Source organism: Falco naumanni, chromosome 5 (assembly GCF_017639655.2).
Source record: "Falco naumanni isolate bFalNau1 chromosome 5, bFalNau1.pat, whole genome shotgun sequence".
Lineage (NCBI taxonomy): Eukaryota > Metazoa > Chordata > Aves > Falconiformes > Falconidae > Falco > Falco naumanni.
Window position 1 is genome coordinate 82,337,549 of NC_054058.1, and position 22,170 is coordinate 82,359,718.

Consider the following 22,170-nt stretch of genomic DNA (forward strand, 5'->3'; position numbering starts at 1 on the left):
GTACAACAAAGAAAATTATTTGTAAAAGGATGAGAGAAATATTTTAACGAAGTCTCCACTGCTAAGTGTTCTTTTTTTTTTTTTTTGTGGTGCCACTCGGCCTTTGGCAAGGGCTACCCTGTGTTTCTTGCATAGCAGCTCAGCTGAGTAAAAAGGGCTAGATATAATGCAGTACATGACCTCTACAAATTCATTCCTTTTATGGAAATAGAATAAAATAAGTATTAATGTAATTACATTTGACATGTCCAAAAGATTTTTGGAAGAACAACAGCATTTATTATACTTGTTGTTTTACGTCACATTACAATTTATTTTTCACGTAATATGTTATATAGGTTTACAAGCTACTTGAGGTGTAGTGTTTTTTAAGGATTAAGTAAATCTGCTCAATCTCTCAGCTACAAGCTAAAATGCATCAATTACTTGAACTGTCATGAAGTTATGATTGTCTTTAGTGTTTCTCCAGCACTCCTTAGGGCTTAGTCCTCTTACTGCTGCAAACACTTGTACTAACAAGAATTTGGCACCGCTCTTTCTTTCCTACACTTTGATGAACTCTGTATTTCATGAAATCTGACCACGTTGACTGCTTCTGTTTGCTCATTTTTAATAGTCACAGAATTATTATGTCAGGAGGACAGGACTGATGCAGACAAGCTGAGTCACTGTCTTCCAGTCACCAGCAGCTACACCCTAAAATATGGTCCACATTGTCCAGTAAGGGTCACAGACCATCCTCTCCTGAGAGCAGAAGCAGTGCCCCTGTGGGATACCAGCAGCACAAAGCAGTGAACACTGCAGGTACAGCCACCAGGTTGTATGTCTCCTCTGCCCACCCTCTGAGCTGACGGGATGAAATCCAGCCCTGGGCTGGGGCCAATGCAGCACAGCACTGAGCTAGAGCTGATAAATCTCTTGAAAAGCCGACCAACTCGGTTCCCTCACCTAACCTTCCCGGAACTGAATCACCAGGCAGGAGGACCACACATATGGCTGTCCTCAGAGACCTGTCTATAATAATTCCTGAGGAACCATGTCCTTGGGCACCTCTTTCTTCTCTTTCTTTACGCCCTTTGTTTTTCACACTCTCTGTGAGGTTATCCTCGAGCTATGCGGGTGGTGGTGATACACACATTTATATGAAGGCAGGATCCCAAAGTCTATAGGCCATGATCCTACAGACTGAAATTTGAGGTTGAATGGCTGAACAGTAGTTCTTATGAATGAGAGGATCAGAGATTAACAGACAGATGGAACATTTTTTAGGCTGGGGATTGGAGGGGAGAAGCAAAGTGGAGCAATATAAAATCAGAAGGGAAAAATACGGCTCAGCCGTGTTCTGATTATTTGCACAGATGGGAAATGATGCTTTACTCCCTAAGAAGCTTCCATTAATTTGGTCTTTTATTTTCTTTCTTGTGAGAGTTGACCTCCTGTGGATTTTTTTATCCATTCCTTCCCACTCTTTCTGAACAGGAGCAGACCAGTAATACACCTGGATGTCTACTTATTAAAGACATAGCGTTGGTAATAGAAGGTAGAGTTCTTCTAGCTCCTCAGGAAAATGCATTTAGTGGTTAATACTGATGAACTCATTAAAGAAAGAAAGACCTGGAGAGAGGGCTTGAATTGCTATCTGACATATGAACTTGTAATAGCACAGTTTTGAGTAAAAAGAAAGGAAAACGCTCCTAATATTTACAACCTACTTTCAAAGCAATGAAAAATGGTTTAGTGGCTTTTTAGCTGTCTAACACCCAGAACTGATCTATGCTTTCCAGCACAAGTCACTCTGAGATTTTACAGTGTAAGTTTACTAGCAGGGTGAAGGATGTTCTAAAATGCTCCAGAGGAAAAGCCAGCAAATAAAACAGGAGTCACAGTAATAAGACCAGATGATCATTCAGTCTCAGATGCTTGAAATATTTTTACTCTTTCTATGAAAATTATTACTTCAGTTTTTGTAGTGCTAGAAGGAATCCTAAGTATGGAAAATGAAAAGATGAGAAGGGTTTGTCCCAGTGTTGTGCATTTTGGCTGTGGTAGTGGAGCAGACCCGTGCCCTTCCCGTAAGAAGGGTGCTGCAGCTAGCAGGGTACTGAACAGAGAGAGGCAGCCTCAAGAAGAACCACCTGTTGCGGTACCAGGTGGGGTTAAGCAAGGTGCAAGGGACCAGCACAAATGTGAAAGCAGAGCATATTCTGAAAAGGCATGGGAGAAGATAGGGAGGTCTCTTACAGAAGATAAAGCAATAGGAATTATGCAAATTACCACATTAAGTAATGTGCTTTATCATCACAAGAAGCAGCATTAACACCAGCATTGGTGGGGTCTGCTCTGTAATCAGATAAAGGTTGTAAGACAGATTGCAAACATCAGATACTTAAAGCTGAGAGCGAATAGTCATGGAAAAAGTCCTACTGGAATAAGTCAAGTTATTGTGGCAAGTGGAGAGGCTAGAATGTGGTCCTCAGCTGAAGTCATACTCCACTTGAAAATACTACTTTTGAAAAAATTACTTTTGAAAAAACTGAATTTTCAGACTACAATGACACATTGTGTTAAACCTCTGTGGTAAAAGTCAGTTTAAGGGTCCTTGCAATCATGAGACACCAGCTACCATTTCCCACAGGAGACCAGAAGTCACTTCTGGAGAGAAGTGTGTGCAACACGACACAACATCCACTGCAGTGACATGCAGCCATACCCGTCACTCCTCTGCCTCTTGTACCATGTAACAGCTCAAGGCCAGCAGGTCATTTCTTCACCCATTCCCTAGACATACGACTTCTATGCAGAGCTGCAAATCAGTGGGGACTCAGGGGGAAATTGTCAGGCAGCCCTAATGCAGTTCATGGAGAAGCAGTGCTATGTGGTATCTTTTTGCACCGGGGCTCTCTTCCTCCAAGATGCCTCCTCCATCCCCAAAGCTGAGCAGTTAAAATGTGGGCACAAACAAGAAAGTACCTATATTAAGAAAGACAAGCAGAAAAGGAAGGAATTCAATGTTCAACACACTGAAAACAATAAACTTGACAGCAGAAAAGGACAGAGGACTTGCTATATAAAGGTCTGTAAAAAGAGATTTATACTCAGTGAGAAGCAAAACTAATTGAAAATGCATAAAAAGGAGAGGGTTTGGCAGTCCTCATTAAATTGTGCCTGTTGTTGTAGAGATAAAAGGAACACAGTTTGAACCAAAAGGTTGAGCAGAAATTTAAAATCCAAAGACAAAATTTTCAGTGAATGGCACTGGCAAAATTAAGCATGAGAGTTGCTAGATATTGGTTAGAGTTCTGATGGATTCTGACAAACAGAAAGATAAATACATCGAATATAGTTATACTTGAAGTGGAGACAGATAGAGATTGTTAGATTATTCTCTGACGCTGTTGTGGACCTTGAGGTCAAGCCAGAGCGAGTTGCTCAGGAAATAATCTTTCAGCTGTGGTCAGAGTGCTGGTCAGGAGGACCTTGTCTTGCCTAGTTATTGTTTACATCAAGGGGTCCAAAAACACAGCCTGCAAGGCCAAGATAAATGATCTGCAGTATATTGCTTTTATAGTGTTTTCAATTAACGATGTGATTCTAAAGGTTCACAGAAGTTCAAAGAAAGCTGGTGTGCGGTTCAAAATGTTCAGGAATCACTGGTTTGGGGAATTCATTGCTCAGTGGATAAGCAGAAGGAACCCTTATTTGTAGCACAGAAATCATAACTGAAAAGGCAACTTTTACAGTGCTTCCATGCCAATGTCTGACATACCGCAGCATTTCTCTGAGCATGACACACAACCTTTGGAAGGGGAAAGAATTACAGTGGAAGCATAATATTAATGATTCAGAAAGTCTCATGTCACAACCCTGAGCACTGCAGTATCTAATTACTAGGCATAACGATTTGCACACAGGCTGTGCCAAATAATAATGGGAGAACTAGACACCTAAAAATGGAGTCTGCCCGCTGGGGAAGGTCAGTGTAAGCCAACTGGTGCGAAAAAGTGAAAGTAGTGCTGTGGGACTGAATTCCTATTCCCTCACAGAATGCAGACCCATGCAAGGAGGGCTACATCCTCCATGAATATGTAGTAGACATCGTCTTAAGTGAAACACCTTTGTTTTTCAAAACCTGAAAAAGGGAGAGGATAGGATAAGGCTTTTCTTCCAAAAGGCAGGGAAATAGTTGCAGGTGCTGTCTCTGAATCCCAGTCTCGGTGTTCATTGCAGTTGAAACTGTTGGAAAGCCAACATCATAAAGATTTTCTGCGTGAGGGATTTGACCCTCCATGAAAGCTTCAGTCTCCAAAAGCTTTACTCACTGTTGGTGGGTAAAGTGTTTTCTCTGTGTTGTAATTCAAAATAGAAAATTAATTAGTTAAAAACAAGTACAAGATTTCTTGTAGCTGTGGTTTGATTGTTCACTTAAAACAGTACCAAATTTCAGCTTGGCTTGTTTAGTATTTAGGCATTTTATAAACACAGGCTGCACAGGAAGAGACTGAGAAAATCCCTTTCCAGCATTGCCCATAGCCTCATTTCTTGAGTACATATGTGGGGTATACATACTCACATCTCTGGGCAGAGAATTCACACATGACCTCCCAAAATCCTCGCTTTTACCATTGGAGTTCTGGCAAATTTTCTACAAAGCTCCGGACTTTTTAATGAGCACTGAAACTTACAGAGTTTGTATTTTAAAATGTGATGGGAAGGATGTGTGGTGCATCCAGAAGCTCTATTTCTGAGGGATCCATGAGAACATTCCAGGGTTATCAGTGATCTCTACAAAGTTAGATTTTGAAAGTGCGCTGGCACAATTTTTTTTATATGTGGTATGCAACAGAGAGGGAGACATTTTTTTAAATGGAGGAAACACATTGCAAATGTAATTCTTTACTACCTGTGAAAAGAATGGTACTGGTCAGCGTTATGAAGCTTTATGCCTGAATGACTGAGAGGACTGGTAGTGAGACACAGAGCCTCTCAGTTTTGGGACATGAATTCAAACAGGAATGGGGTTAGTAGTGACAGAAAGTCATTACCACGCCATTGCAGTGTGCTCCTGTTTAGAGATTCATTGGTGGCTTGAGTCCAGTTATTAGCAGACGAGGTCACATTACAAAATGCACTGTCAAAACTGGCAGAGGTAGGCAAGTCCATTTCTACTCTTTGTAACATGCTGCTACGTTTACATATCCAAAGTTACTCATCTGAACTCAAGTCGAAGATTCAAAACCAGCGTGGTTAAGCATTGAAACTCCACACTGCACAATCTGAAGAAGAGGAAACTTTAGTTTCCTAATTGATTGATTCAATACCTCTCGTGTGATAATTGCAAATTTCTTTATTTAAATTATATAAACTACATAATGCCAAGCTTTTACAGCCTGGGAGGGTGAGGGTTAAGCTGCCCATGGGCAGCTCACACAGGCTTCTTTGCAAGAAAGGGGATATAACTATGCTCAGCTGAAAATAATTACCCTGCCAGGAAACTTCAGCAGGATTGAATGCCATAGCATCCCCTCCTGCTTTCAAGGTTTGGGGTGATTTAGCACTGATGGAAACCTGAGCTGTGAGGAGCCTTGAATGAACTCAGAAGAGGTTTTTGTTTTGCTAGACTTGAAGTACATGCATTGTTTCATTTTTTTCCTGGACTTATCTAAGTAAGCTCAGAAATCCCTGAAAATGGAAAAGAGCAAAATAGACAATTATTCCAAGGCAGAAAAAAATAAATAGTCTGTTGCAACTAGTAATTTCCACTGATGTTTTCTCAAATATATTCTAAATAGGAAGGCATGAAAAATGTCATGAAAGAGGAAAGAGTGGCATTTCAGAGGCAAAGTAACAGTAGATTTTCTCAGAAAAATTACTCTGACTACTAACTAGGAAGGGACACTAAGATCCTGGGGTGTGATAAATCTTCTAGTGCACAAGTTGTACAAAGGAATTATTATTACTTTAAAGGGTAAGTTCTTAGTCTTCCTTAAGTGTGTACATATGTATATCTATATGTATATATAATGTAGATATACATCTCTGTGTGTGTATAAAAATATGCTAGAGTAGTTTTTACTCTTGGTTTAACAGATTTAGAGTTAGCATTAGAGAAAAATAATTGAAGTATTCAATATTTGGCAGAGATCCCAAGACTTAGGCCAGTAGCAGTGTCACACTGACACAGGCTATTTCATGTTTTTCAGCTTTGCCTGAAGGAATGTAAAAATAATACCGGTCCGTCAGTGGTCGTGTTGGCAAGCAAAAAGTTACCTTGGCCTAACTGGCCAGTGCTAAACGTGACACCATAGCCTGTTTTCAAACGAGGTGAAAAAATTTGAAACAAAATTAGTAATAAAGAGAAAGTTGGGAGGATAGGGAGTTGTGATTATTTTTAAAGAGAAGGAAATAATTCTGTTTATTGTTTAAAAAACACTTTTGAAATATTTTTACCATCGGTATACAAACATGTTAAACTCCACTGTTACCTAGCGGGACTAAACACGTGGAAGAAAAGCCAGAATGGGTTTAAGTTGGAAGGTGCATCAAAGTATGAAGACAAACCTGTACTGCAGACTGGGGACTTTGTGTAGTACTTTGCTGGGGAAAAAAAGCAGAATAAGGCATTCTGAATTTGCTGGGAATCATCCCTAGATCTCGATCTGCCCATTGGAGTGCTGAACAGCATTAAAGCCAGCATGGCTAAAACCTCTGTCAGTTACAGTTTTACCCGAACGTGGGAGCAGCTGGATTTGATTCCCAAGTGAAATCAGCTCACTGATCTCAGTGCTGTGCCCAATAGCTGTCACCAAAAAAAAAAGGCATGGCTGTCCTTGCAAACTTCCACAGTGCTTTTCTAGTGTTAATGTGATTTACACTTGGAGCAGTTTGACCTGACGGCTAATATATACTCACGAGAAATTTAGGAATGGATTGGCAGATCGATGCTTTGTTTTGACTTTGCTGCTATTTAGCACAAGTATTGCAAGTAAAAGAAAAACTGTAGGAGAAATTAAGTACATGAAATTTTCAGCAATATTTCTGGGATGAACGCTGGACCCAGAATATAACTAATCACATCACTAGTAGGAAAATTCTGCCCTTCCCTCCACTGAAGCAAGGCGGAACATCAAAACATACCCCCAGGCTTCAGAAAGGTGCATTTAAAACCGAACTGAAATCTGTACTGTCCAGCTCAATCGTAATTTTAATCACAATGCTGAAAAATTTTACTTAACGGTGTGTTTCCAGAAGAATGCAGTAATGTGTGGCTTTGTAGTCCTCCACATGCTTCTGAAGGGTCTGGGGGAACAGAAAGAGTCCAAACCCAAGGCCAGATGGGGCAGATGGGTGATATTTAGTTGCCACCTTTGCAATTTTTTTGCAGGAAGGATGTGTCAATCCCTAGTCCATCCTGCTGGGAGTCAATGGAGCCTGCAACTGGACTCTCATTACAGCCTTGATGCAGGCAATAAATCTCACATTGCTCTCGTTTACTATCTGTACTATGAATTCTTTATTCAGTCTTTACTAGGCACTGTGGCCAGACCTTCACTTGAAAGTATTGCTCATCTTTTCCCCCCTAACCTTTAATGTCAAGAGTGCCTGGAGATGGTGGTACTTTTGAAGGTGGAGCTTTTCATATCTTGATGTTCATGTTGCTTCCAGTTAATGTCTCAAGTAGAAACTGCTGGAAATCCTTTATACTCTATTGTATTTGTATCACATTTTTTAAAAATGCTGAGCACTTGGGATTGGTGTGCATTCATCCTGATTCCTATTTCTCCATTTTTCCATGATATATAAACCACTGTCTCTTAACTTTGTATTTCTTTTTATCCCAGTTCTCTCAAGAAAGGATTTTCTGAAAGAACAAAATGGGGGGGAGGGGGGAATAAATAATAATAATAATAAAAAAACACCCTAAAAAATTGTATTCACAGGACAAACAAAGATTAATTTCTTTTAATCTAATTGTTGGTACAAATCTAGTAGTGCATTTTTTTTCTCTGGCTAGCACAGTTGCTGAGTGAGCCACGTCATTTCAAGAATTATTTTGTAAGGATTATGTCATGACAGTCACCAAAACCCCCATGCTCTGCTGGAAGCCTAACAGCTCCTTTTCTTTTGTCAGTGATAAAGATCTGGGAAGTAAGGCAAATTTTGCCAGCTCCCACCAATAAAGATTTGGACAGAGAAACAAAAAGAGTGAAACATCGTGTATTAACATTGTGAATAATAATGGCTCACTGTCCAGGCTGGTAACAGAAAAATAAGGTATTCTGAACTTCTCCATACCTTTTCTTTAAAAAATGTGTGTGTTCTGGTCTTGTGTTCTTGTAAGTAATATAAAAGAATTTGAGAAGATTCAGAAAAGGGTAAAAGGTAGGATCAAATATAGGGAGAAGATTCTGCATGAACAGAGTAGAACTTGTCAGGGTAGAAAGGAGATCAGGTAAACAGGTATGAAAACACAAGAAGCAGGAAGAGGGTGACTAGACATCACGCAGCAGCTGCTTTTTTTAGTACAAGGACCTGGTTGGGGGCATCATATAAAGCAAGGAACTGAAGCCAAAACAGTCAAAAGGTCACTGAGCAAGGAACTGCCAGTGTTGTGAATGCCAAAGATGTGCACAGATTTAATGGGGCAAAATAAAGCCCATGATCCACTAAGGATCATTAACTACAAAGAAATTACAGTTCTGGTACTTCTTGAGTTATTTTTAAGTGGTTGGAGGATAGAAAAGCATTCAAGGAAATGTGTATTTAGCTTGTTCTTTTTCCCTGTATGTTTCTTTGCTTCAGGTTAGATTTTGGAGACTGAATGCTAGGCTAGGTGAAGCTTTGGTCTGACCTATTTACTGGTACTTTTTTGTTCATTCCTAAGACTTGAAAGAGCTGGTCAGTTCCTCCTATACATGTGTTTGTGTGTTGGGCATATGCCCTGACAAAAGACCTGTTGAAAAATTAGGTCCTTACTAAGTAAGTAATACAAGTCACTGATTTTAAGAAGGAAAGACCTTAGAAATTTTTCTCTTAGGGAAATAAGTTAGAATTACAGGAGAAAAGATCAAATTGTTCCCACCCACCCACCCTCAAATTACTTTTGTCTTCACATAAAACAGAACGAAAAAAATGGTATGTCTACATCAGGCCCCAGAAAATGTGAAGTATCTGAGTGATAGAGGAGAAGAATATTCTTCCTGCAATCATTTGTACCATCTTATAAATTATAATCCAGCCAAGCATTTGTTCTTTGCTTATCACCACGGTATGCTGAAGACTTGAAATTCTGAAGTGATACAACAAAGTAATAAATGAATTTTATGTTAATTAGATACAGTATTCTTAGGACTAAAGATGATTTTAGAAAATGAAGACATGTTTACTTACCTCTGTCTCATTCTTCCAGATCTAGCCCAGGATCATTTCACATTCACATATAGCCACGTTTTAAAAATCGAATTAGCTCCTAAACAGCAAATTAGATACTTTTCAAATTGTAGATGTACAGGTTGAATCCTTAAGGCAACACAGTTGAAATGCTTATTTAGAAATTCCACTTAAACTTATTACTAGTAGCAATTTAAATTATCTGTTGTTGGATGTAATGTTGAAATAAATGACTAATTAGTGTCAACTTGCCAGCATTTAGTCACCAAGCAGCTTGGAAGCTCTAGGGAACAGATTTATAAAATTTACAGCACCCTCCTTAGACAAGGACACCATTTTGCAATTGTCAGATATAATTGGACATCTCTATAATATCGCTTTATGCATAACACTTTTTTTTCTGCTCTCAGAATGGACAGTTTCTATTCTACATTGATGACTGTTTTGGTTTTTTTAACTGCCCTCGAAGTAATTAACCAATATTTGCTCCCTTGCAGCGTACCTCCTTGGTTCTAGAGCTAGCTTTATTGTGAAGGGAGTTAATTGAGAACAGTTCATTCGCACATCCATGATAGCGCAAAGACAGGGCTTAACCAGTCACTCCTCCTTTGTGGAGCACGTGGCAGTCCAGCTGATGAATTTTCTTGCTGACATACAGTCTTCCACCCACAGTACTAAACATAAAATCCCACTAAATACATGGCAGATCTCTCACCAGGTAAGCATCTCCCTCACGGAAGCTGGTGCTGGAAGCCTCAGTTCTGAGGCACTCCATAACGGGCCATGACATTACATCATGTTTTAAAAGCACCACAAATGGGTTTGGAGGCACCAGCCAGCACCTGCCGCAGCGTGCAGAGACCTTCAGCAGCGACTGTCACAGTCTCAGTGTCACCTCTCTGCTGAAGGGGGCTCGGGCACTGGTGGGGGCCACCCAGGGTGAGGGCACCTGCACTTGCCGCAGGAACTTGCTCCCATACAAAAGGTTGTGTGAAGCTCCTGTGGCCCACAAACTCTAAAAAAGGCTCGTTGTCACCTATGAGTGATAGTCAGTGCATTGTTAGAATGACCATGATTTGGGTAACTCTAGGAAAGGCAGCTGAAATTTTTGCATCAAGAACAGTTTTTCTTCTATGGTTCCTTTCTTATTCATAAAAAATATCTGATCCGTTCAGAAATGTTCTCATTTTCCTAAAAAACAGACATGCTCATTTTTGCCTTTGAAATCTGGGAAAAAACAAAACCAAGCTCCACCTCCATAGTATGTCTGTGTTACCGTAATGCAGCTGTTAGTCAGCTGAGCTGTAGCTCCAGCAACTTTTAAACGGCTCCCGTACAACATGAAACGCGCATCATACTTCTGTGATGCTTTACAGCAGCTCAGGGTAGCTGCTGTAAACATATCCTAACGTTATATCCTAAACAGTCGGGATATTAGCTTTTCCTATGGACAGATGACCAAAAAAGGGTTTTTTATTATTTTTATTTTATTTTATATAAAAATAAATTTATAAAATAAAATATTAAATAAAAATATAAATTATTTTTTATGGTAAATGAAAACAGAAGGAATTTGGTTATCTGGATCTCTGTGCTGACCGCAAGATGCTGAGAGTTTTTTCTTGGGCAAGTTCTTTAACTTCTCCATGCTAAAGTTCTTTTTTTTTTTTGACCTCTAAGTACTAAACCCCACCTTTACAAATCTGTTTAAGCTTCTGGGATGAAAGCCCTGGTACACGTGCCTGAAAGCCTGGTGCAACAAAACAAATCCCTGAATTTTATTAGAAAATTTGTATTTCAGAAACTGCTGACTCAGCCAGGTGCAGGGGCAATAGTTTCACTGTCTGGCCCTGCAGGCTGGAAAGCCCAGGCAGCACTACCACTCTTAAGAAACAGATGTGTTTTCCATCATTCATGAGCAATCATTCTGGCCAGCACTTGGAGGAACATTGTGGACCCCAGAGGAGACCACGTCCATCACTACTGAGAAGAGAGGGCTACTGCAACAGAGGGCCCTTCACAGCAGTAAAAGCAGCTGGGAAGATTATTTGCAACTCCATGCAGAATCTCCCAAAGCTGGAATAAAATTTGGAATAATCTATGTAATGTTCCACGTCTCACACAAACTGCAATATCTTGTATTATTAGAAATTACTTTTCCAAAACCATTAGGCTATTTTAAGACCTAGGTAAGGGTGCAGATTCATCATGATTACTGTTAGTGTCAGAGAGGCTGGGAATTGCTTTTTTTGCCTTCTCCCCTGTGCGGGTACGTAAGTGCATGCCCAATTGGGTGGCTGGCTGCCTAAATGCATGGGCCGATGAGCAGCTGTATCATCTTCGCTGAGAGTCTCACCAGAGCAGCCCCTGGGGCTCTGCCTGCTGCTCCTGGAGGAGAGGCAAAGGCCATTAGCAGACACGGGAAGCAGGAAGGCAGATACATCATCATCCCACCCAGATGGGTAAAGCACCAACCCTGCCCAGGGCTAGCAAACAGCTGGAGGATGGGAGGCTAGACCTTGTCCTGGAAAGGCAGGGCACCATTCTGTTCATCAGCTCCAGTGCAAAAAACTTGAACTCTGCCTGGATGACATGCTGAATCCACTGGGAAACGTGGATGGTCTCCCACACACATGAGAAAAATGTGCCGTGCTGGCTTCTACAAAGATTGTTTAGTTTCCATGGATTTCATACTATTTTTATTGTTCTTCGATCACAAATTCCCCTGATTTTAAAATAAATATTACCAAGTTAATCTTAATGACTTCTCGCTTATTTTAGAACTCCATTATTTTCTGACATGTTTTACATGTTTGGAAACAAAGATGTTACTAGCTTCCCTTTTCAGCAAATAAGATGGGAGCAGGCAACAGACCTCAATCAATGTAGTATTTTTTTAAAGAATGTAAATTAATTCGAAAGAGGTGGGAGAGGGCACACGTATTTGTAACACGCATTTTAAAATGTTTTGCATTTGCATTTATTTTTAATGGCGTTTATGCCCTCTACTGACAAAAAACGTTATTGCAGGTGTTTGGGTTTTTTAATACTGATAATATTTTTCCTTAACTGTATCTCTGCCAGTGTCAGCCTAAACTACTTGATCTTTGCAAAAATGCACACTCTTAATTTATTTCTACACTACATGTCCTACAGTTTCACAGTTTTTCTGTAGAGGTCACCCTGGGGGGTGGAGGTGGGGGGGATGTTTCTATCCAAAGTAAGCTATCCCAAATGTGAATTTCTGATCTGTCAAACACACACACACACAAATATTGCTAAACTACAACTTCTGTAATTAATTATTTTATCCTCCAAAATACACTTAACTTTTACTTGGAAAAAAATTACTCCTGCATTCAAAGAAACAAACAGAAGTTAAATAAGCAGCATTGTCCTTCTCATTTGTTAAAATTATTAAATAAAATACCTTCTCTGCTGACATCAAGGAAAAACAGCAAAAAAAGTACTATTTGTTTCAATTATAATTCAGCCCTTTGACTTATGAAATATTCCAACTTAGAGACATCGAAAAACAGTCTTCGTTAGATTCAGGAATAAGATAAGTAGCCGATGATGCCAAACATACAGCCTCTGTTGTCTGAGATTTCCTGAATTACGGGCATGCAACACCAGATATACCCCACTCATCAGTTAGACAAGCAGTATCACTTTGGCAGACAGATGTCCACAGGTAAGGTCTGACATGGCAATGTTGGGATTGCAGATTGGGCGTTTGTAAAGCCAAATACACTCAAGTTTCTCATGCTCCTACAACAGCTCAGCCTCTTGTGTGCAATTCCAGATGCATTTTGTGTCCCCAAATCTGTCATGCAAAGTGCTAAATCATGCCTGTGTTACTCAGATCAGTACTCTCAAAGATCCAATATTTGCAAAATGAAGGAATTCACTGGCTTGCTGCCTTGCCATGCAGTAAGGAGTCAAATATGCAAAGATGGTCTGTCACCTGTTGAATACAAACAACTGAGACAAACACTCATGCCTTTAAATCCATCCATCCCTGTACGATGTCACTTACTGAACCGATACTTACGGACTGCAAGCAATAGCACACATCTGACCTGTCTGGACAACATCTAGTGAAACCTAGGCATTAGTTTGATCATGTAGTTTCTGTCTTGTTATTTGATAAAACTTGATTGACATATCTAGTTTTCCATAGCCTTTTCTCTTCCCTTTCTGGCTAATGAAGTAGAATGCACCTGATTGATAACAAGGATCAGTATGGCATCTCTTTTTCTTCACTCATCCAGAGCAATACAATACTGGGACGACACTTTTGACGTTGCAAAATTAGACTGTCAGTACAAATCATAAATGCCTGAAGACTGACTTGAGCTTTGGCCACAGTAATAGATATATGTGGAACAGACCATATACAAAGCTATGAACAGACTGCAACTAGGGAAAAAAAGCCCATAAAGGAGAATTTGTTTGTAGCGCCAGTCTGAAGAGCAATGAGACAAGTAGGGTAGCACTAGATAAAACCTTGAAATAGTTCCCTTTTGAAAAGTGACTCTGTGAAAATTGCTTAATAAGATTCCGTATTTGTTGTGTCTCCAGGACTGAAGAAATCAGATTTTCTGCAGAATTTAGAATTTGTTTTAGAGATCAAGTATAATTTTTCCACTATGAAACACAAGCACTGCAAAGCTACTCTGCCATCTGAAAATGGAGGTTTTTTCCTTTTTAGCTTAGACTTCCCAAGGAATAAAGCAATTGCAGGTGAGGTAAAGGAAGAAATTTTCCCTTCATTTTGTGTCAGTTACTTCCATTGATGGCATTCAGTGATATATGAGGTATAACTAAAGGTAATATTTAATCCAGCAGGAAGAACTTCATTAACATCTCTAGTCATGCCTACACTAGACTAAAATCTGTGTCGCTGTCCCAAAGGAGAGCAACACCAACCAGGGTAAATGTAGTAAAAATTCCATTTTGTCACAAAAATGAGCAAATATGTTTCATACCCTGTGCAGGAAGGCTGTTTTCTTGGCATTCATTTTTTCTGGCCATAATTTTATTTAAACATCTCCAAGAAAGTGTTTATCAACAGGCAAAAATCTAATTATGTAAGAGCTATTGATGATGTGAAAGATATGATTAGCACTAAACTATGGACAAGCAACATTACCTTTGGAAAATGTCAGCATATTACAACTTATTCCAGCCAAAATAGAAAAATAATCAAAAGCAAGTTATTTTAAAATAAGCAGTATATCCATCTGCCTGTCATTTTGCCTAGAGGATAAGAAAAACATTGTGAAATTCCTTCATGTATCAAACAAACCTATTTTTTTTATTTTGCTCTATAAACACTGAAATACTGTGAAAAGGCATCTCCTTATGTCAGTAGGTAGGTCCACACATAAATACTGCAATGTTACAGATGAATCAGCTAATAGTTCCTGTCACCACTCCTAAAACATCAGTCTGCACTTGATTCACATAATTATAGTGTCACATTATCAACAGGATGAACTACATCCCTGAGCAACTTCAAATCAAATTAATTAGAGCCGGCAATGCCTTCTGTCCATTGCAGCCACCAGTGACAATGCGAGCTTATAAAAGTTCAGCAATTTACCATTTAAGTGATAGACATCTAAATATAGGTTTAGGAATCTAATTTAAGAGATCTGTTCCAGCAGTACTGGCCATGAGTAAATTTTGCATTCCAAGATCTGGTTGTGTCAGGTGTGTGTAAATATGTACTGCCTTTCAGATACCTTTCTGTTGATATACTTCGATTCAATTTAAGAAAACGCTTGGATTGTATCTAGAAGAATGAAGTAAAACCGTAACAAATACTGTAAACTGGCAATGATTATCGGTGATTTGATTCTAGGACTTGTCCCCTAAGCTCACCACCCTGGCCCCATGCCCACTGCTCTCTTCACGGCTCTGCCTAAAAAAACCTGGGGTTAGTTAGGTGTCGAGGATCTCATTTGTCAAAGAGACCTTGAAAGGTCGTTTATCCACTTCCCTGCCCAAAGGAAAGAACAGCTGGGCATGCATCACTCCTGACAGCTGATAGTCAGCTCTGCCTTTAGGAAGATAAGCACCAAAAATGTCTATGTTGCGAGGTGCAAATGATGTGAAGGAAAACATGACTCTCCGGTAATTAAGACCAGTGATAAATATAAATCAGAAGGTGGATTCTATTACGTTATGTATTGTTATCCCACCCTGCGTGTCACAAAATCACAAACCAATAGCATTCAAATTCTGAGCAGGTGGAAGCGTTTACTGGTAGAAATATTTATGTAATTTTCCTGTGAATATTTTACACTTGGGCATACTTTGAAAAGCAACTAAACATTTATTTTACACAACATAATCTCTTTCAATAGTCTAAGACTTGGTCATCTATATTATATCTGCCCAGATGACAACTTATTTGAGTATTTACATTAAATACCTCCTTATCTTACAAAATGCAAACCATTCATCTTCACCTGCAAGGCGATACATAATCTCCTTTTGACATATGCTGAGCTCTCATTGCTAGAAGGTGTTCTCAACCCCCACATAGATTCTCCATCATCTGATATCCCCATCCCTTTACGTCCTCCTTCTTGTGATTAGGTGCACAATTTGGACCGTGTGACTTGAAGACTCCAACTTCTCTATTATTTTTCCAGTTCTTGCCGAACAGACATGTTTTGTTTTCCAGATGGCATTTTCCAAACACTGTCCCTCCTACAGTTTTATTTCTTACCTTCTCTTGTGTTAACAGTTTATAAATCCCTTGTAATAGGGAATGTGCTATCTCCCTGCTCACAAGCATACCTAATTCACATGCTATGATCAGTTTTAATAACTTAAAATCCAATGAAATTAAAAAAGCGAATGGCACTTGAAAATAATTTATCTCTTTATTACACTCTGTAGTATGTAATTACATACTTGTCCTACAGAATATGGCACTCTACAGAGCGCGAAGAGAACTGTATCTCTTAATAAACTGTCGCTGGAGTGCCTCTACATACTTCAGTAGCACTACGTTCTTACTTGCTGGACAAAACAATGTCCAACATCATGAAGAAAGGTGGTAGCCCTAGTAATTCTGAGCACTGACAGCATTTGCAGTTAGAATTTGTTTAGTTTTTCACATGTGCCTGGAGATTTTCATGTTTTCTGTCAGCTAGACTATAGCAAGGACCTCTGGAGGTCAGCTTGTCCAGCCTCCCACTCAAAGGCAGCGTATCAACAACAATAGGTTAGGTCAGCCATGGGTTTTTCTAGCCCAGTGTTGAAAATCTCCAAGGTCAGAAAGTCCACGATCCCTTCCAAAAAATGTGCTACCCTCCTAAATTAAAATACTGTATCAACTTAAATGAGGCAACATTATTCAGCTTGACATCTAACTTACTAAGTGGTCTCCCTAGGATCTTGCTGGTGGAAAATGAGGAGTTCTTTCGACAAGCAAACAGAGTAAGGACTTAACTTCAACACTGATTTCTTCCGCCACCACCACCACCACCACCACGTCCCCTTAGCAAGGTCACTCTCTCTCCACTGCAACAGAGGCAGCCTGGGAACACTACACCAGGTAGAACATAGACACCCACAGTTTGATGTACAGGATACTCAACATTAGCTTCAAATTAAATTTATATACACAACACTGGGCATGCTGTATACGTATGCAGATGTGTATAAAGTATTGTTCATTTGCAGGAAATGTTATTTGCAAGAGAAGTAAAATCTATTGTGTAATTAATTCATCTTGCAATTCAATACAGAAGAAAATTTGTCTTTACTAAGCCTGTTGCTTTCTTTAACTCAGATACGGTGACATGGTGCCGAAGACAATAGCTGGAAAGATTTTTGGTTCAATATGCTCTCTGAGCGGGGTCTTGGTCATCGCTCTGCCAGTTCCTGTAATTGTCTCCAACTTCAGCCGTATCTACCACCAGAATCAACGAGCAGACAAGCGCAGGGCACAAAAGGTGAGCTTCTAATTTTTCCCCCTTTTGTTGTTGAGTGATAAATGAAATATAACTTTTTATACGCTGTGCACCCTCAAAGTGAGTATTTCCTAACAAAAGGGCTACTACATGTGTGTGCTACATGCCTAGCCCGTGTCCTAGATGCAAATACTGTGCTATTTTTAGTGGGAAAAAAAAAACCCAAAACCTGTCTATTTATCTTTTCTGTCAAAATGTACAGATCCATTATCGTGGTAATTCATCCTGCTTGTTAAACTAGATTTAGTATTTTCAGTCAATAGCTGCAGTCACACCCACTGAAGATTCTTCAGTGTTTTTCAGGCAGACTTTCTTTCCGCCAGAGTCTTCTGAGAAAAAAAAAAAAAAAAAAAAAAAAAAAAGAAAAAAAAAACCAAAAACCAAAAAAACCCAAACAAATAAAAAACTAATAGTGATTTCTAATGTCTATTCTAACAGGCTGCTTCACTAATCTATGTGTTTAATTCCCAGGTCAGTGCCTGGGGAATCTGATTATTGGGGAACTTGTCTCCTCAGCTCTAGTTCTCTTAAAAGGCTTCAGAAAAAGAGCTTAATCAGGAGAAAAGAAAAGTCTGTTTTTCCAGCTTCCCTGATTTGCTGAATCTCTCATTAAAATATCAGCTAGCTCTATAACAAGACAGTTTCCCTCCCTGACCCGTGTGGGCAAGGTCAGGAGCCAGGAAGAGCTATTTACCAGGAGAGATGCAGCCCAAGCCTGGGCAGTCACCTCCATCTCCACATCATTGCCAACATACTGGTCCCAATACACCTCCCCCAACCCCATAATGCTAAGCAGCTCAGAGAGCCTCCATGGGCGCATGAAGCTCTGATAAGATAGCTGAGACACATTACCATCTGCTCCTCTGCTGATGGCAGTCGGAAGGCTCTGGATGCAACACAATTTGCAAGATTGCCCAGCCTAAGGTGTCACCACTTGGGCTTTTTTGTTGTCCCATGGCCTCTTTTCAGAGGTCCTGAGTCTCCAGTGACCCTGGGAGAGTGGGGTTGTCGCCTGCAGCAGTGTGCAGGCAGGCCATGGCTGGTGACCACATACATAGACCAGGCTCCACCTGCTTCAGAGACGACAGCACCAGGGCTGAAGCTACAAAATGTGTGTTTCTTTCTGGCCACCTTTTCAACTGATTCCTTCACAAAAAGGAAGTGAAGGAAATGTACACGCTGATACCATTCCCTGAATATCTTAAAATCAGGAGAAACAAAGGTACATGGCCAAGAAAGTCAGTCATAGGCCCAGGCTGAAGATGTTGCACCCTTTAATGGCCACATCTTGGAAGAACGCTGTCAGATGAGGAAAATGGCCATGAAAGAAACCAGGCATATCACAGAGATGCCATACCTTTCTAGAAACCCAATTTCAAATGTAGGCTGCCTCAGTGATCCAGGTACCATACCTTGCCTAGCTACTAATTCCACCCACCCTTCCGCATGCCGGGTTGTCCCCCGCGCCAGCTCCAGCTGCGCAGTCCCCGCTCCCACATCGCTGCCGCTTCTGTTTGTGTAATGGCAGCAGGCAGTGAAAGAACAGTATGTATCAGCCAGAACACAGTGCTTCATTACTGTGCCTCCGAGCATCGCACCAGTCATGGGTAACAGATCTGCTTTATCCCAGCAATAAATGCGCCTGTTCTGAGCTTTCATAATAACTGCAGACACAACCAGCCTCACTTCAGATAGAAACCGTCTCCTGCTGTATGTCATGAAAGAGAATTTTCTATGCCTGTTTTACACTTGCCAGCGAAAAGAGATGGACACTAGAAAATACCTTGCAAAAATTACGTTGGCAGACTGGCTGCTATTCCCCATAATCTCTTTCTGAATAGAAGAATTAATAACTGCTCGAGTTAATAACTGACTTTTTCTCCTTGCAAAACAGTGAGCTCATTGTATGTTTCAAACAGGAATACGAAGCGATGAATGGCAATCGTGCCAAGTGTCTTTCCCTCTGCTCCCCAGAACAATGCCAAGAGTAAGGATGAGATTTTCTCTGACCATGTTTATGCCCTTCTTGCTTTGGAGAAAATGGCTTTGAGGTCTGATTAACTTAGCACTGGATGTGTGTCTCATTGATATCTCCTATTGCAAAGCTAATCTCTCTCAACCCAAAATGACTGAGATGTTGAACTGAACCTTACTGTGATGGACTGAAAAAAAAATCAACAAAAAGCACTTCTTGGGTACTGTATAGTCCACATCTAGCAATATTTAGCTATGAAGTATATCCTTGCATTTCACAGGAGGGTTCTACTTGTATAGATTTTTTTTATTCCTATATAGAAATATAATCGTATAGGAATATTCACGCAAAAAGTCCCATTATTGAAGTTTGAAATTCCTTCTTCATTCAATACAATGGAAGCTTTACACAGTTTTCTAAAATAAATGATTCCCTAGGCACCAACTTTATTTCTGTTATCTAAGGCTGAAGAACATAAGCTTGAAAGAAGGTGCTGTTTCATGGAGCACAGCATGAACCCATGCAGGTGCTGGTACCTCCTGCTGGCTACAACAGCTTCCATCTGATTGAGAGTGTTGTGTATTTGAGTTGTGCAACTTACTTTATCAATATCTCATACAGAAGTTTAATCAAGGTAGCCTTCAGAAATGGAAAAACATTTGGGCTGGAAGGAAACTCCAGAGAAAGTTCTCTGTTGAAAAGCTGCAATCTACTCACAGGTGCACTGGCAATTTTCAGCAGATTTTTTTTTCACTTATATTAGCTTTGTTCAAGAATGATGTGGTCCTCGGTATACACATTTACTGAGTTCTGCACAGTCATGCAAGATTAGACAATTCCATTTGTTTCTTTTTGGCAAAAAGATGCTGCACATTAATGCTCAGGAGAAGATGGAAGAGAGAAATTTATTTATATACCATTTCATTTTGAACATGTTTTAAAGGAAGCTCCTGCATCCAGCCATGGAAATATACTGTTGTAACTACCTCAGAATCCCACTTTGTAATGTAGCCAGTGCATCAACAGGAGGGTCCAGCTTCCTGATGCACTATCAGGAGCTTGTTGACAATCAATATAAACAAAACCCAAAAGAGATGAAAATAAAAATAAAGAAAAATCATCTGTGCTTATCAGAACATTTTCTTCTGTCAGATAATAAGGTCCAAGGATCTGACCTGTCCTGACAAATAAAGAATCCAAACTAGATACTGGAATTCAGGGCTGAAATAATTGTGCCCTGTAGTCTTTCTATGCCTTTTCCTCAAGCAGATTTATCACTACTGAGACAGTTTTGAAGAATCCTATTTTTGGAGTTTTTCTCAGCTAGAGACAACTTCAAGATGCCAAATTATTTTCATTGCCTATCAGTGCCTTCAGGTGGCAAACTTAATGACAGATGTGTTGTGACGATTCCATGTATAAAGGAAAGGAAAGGAAAGGGGTGGAAAGGATAAAGGTAAGGATGGAAAAGGAAAAAGAAAGGTTTAGGTAAGCTTGGATACGGTTTGCTGTCCTGTAATTGATAGGTATCAAGGGTTAAGATATGGCTAGACTCCCACAGTGTCATATTCACTGGGATGCCTACCAGCACAGGGCAGGGGGAGAAGGAGGCATAGCAGCTCCCTTGGAACAGGTGTCTGGCCACTCAATGGCAGCCTGGCTGAAAGCTCCATCCCAGCATACTGCAGCAGCTCTTACGATGACAATGTCCTCCTTGCCCTGAATGAAGCATTTCTTGCTAGATGCCTTCCCCGTTTTCCATACATCTATAGTTCTGCACCCTTTGAAGGCAAGAGCCTTGTATCATCTCAGCCAGCAAGTCCTAAGTGCAGATCCATCTGTCCATTATTGTTCATTACCTGACAACTGAAGAAGCCTTAATAGTAGTTGTCCAGGCACTTTCTCCCTAGGCTGACTCTGCACGGTGCCTCAACAGAACACCCAAACAACCATCATCAGCTCCAAACCTTGACTTAATACCTAAAATTCAACCTGAATCTTTCATCTGAGTGTGGTCTTCTACGTTCACATAGCAAAATATATCCTGAAGATTGGCTTGGTTTTATTATTTATTGATTTTACATGATGTGTTTATCTTTCCAATTATGAATAATTAGTTACTAGATAAATATAAATAGCTCTAGGATAAACTGCAACAACTGCTTAACAGCACCTGGCAATCTAGAGCTAAGCGTTTGCAGTACGGAACCCTGCTTGCCATTATGACTTTTTAAACGAGATAGGCTATTAATCTCAGTGGGGTTGCAGAGACATAACTAACAGAATAACTTATCCAAGATTTTTAAATTAGCACAAAAACGTGTAAAACCTGTGTTTACTGAACAATAATTTGAATAGATTGTTAAAGCAAGTCACAACTCAACAAATACATGAAACTTATTTAATTCCATATCCATTAGCATACAAAGTAAACAGCATTTTCGTCTCCACTACACGCTGACATCCCATAAATTATTGTCAGCTAATCTAAAGTCAATTATTTGCAATTACTGAAAATTAGAAAATCAGAGCATGAAATGTGGGCTTGACTTTTCACTTGAAAGCAAACATACAAGATGAATTTACAAAAGGCCTGATATAAAAAATAATGTGATTGATTTTGGGACAATTTTGGCCATTGCTCTAGGAGCCACAGTGTTGTGATTTAACCCCAGCTGCTCGCTCTCTCACTCCTCCCCAGTGGGGGGTGGGGGGGAATCAGGAGGGTGAAAGTGCAAAAATTGGTGGGTGGGGATAAAGGTAGTTCAATAATTTTTTTAGGGAGTAGAAAAAAACAACACAGAGATGGGGAGG

At 40.0% G+C, this 22,170-nt stretch overlaps 1 protein-coding gene across 1 annotated transcript in view; it reads left to right on the forward strand.

The window, feature by feature from the left end:
- KCND2 (potassium voltage-gated channel subfamily D member 2) overlaps positions 1-22,170 on the forward strand; it is a 286,821-nt gene that overhangs the window by 250,368 nt on the left and 14,283 nt on the right. Inside the window, exon 3 of the mRNA XM_040596627.1 lies at positions 17,201-17,363. Within this exon, the coding sequence (XP_040452561.1) occupies positions 17,201-17,363 (163 nt within the window). The remainder of the gene's footprint in view (positions 1-17,200; positions 17,364-22,170) is intronic.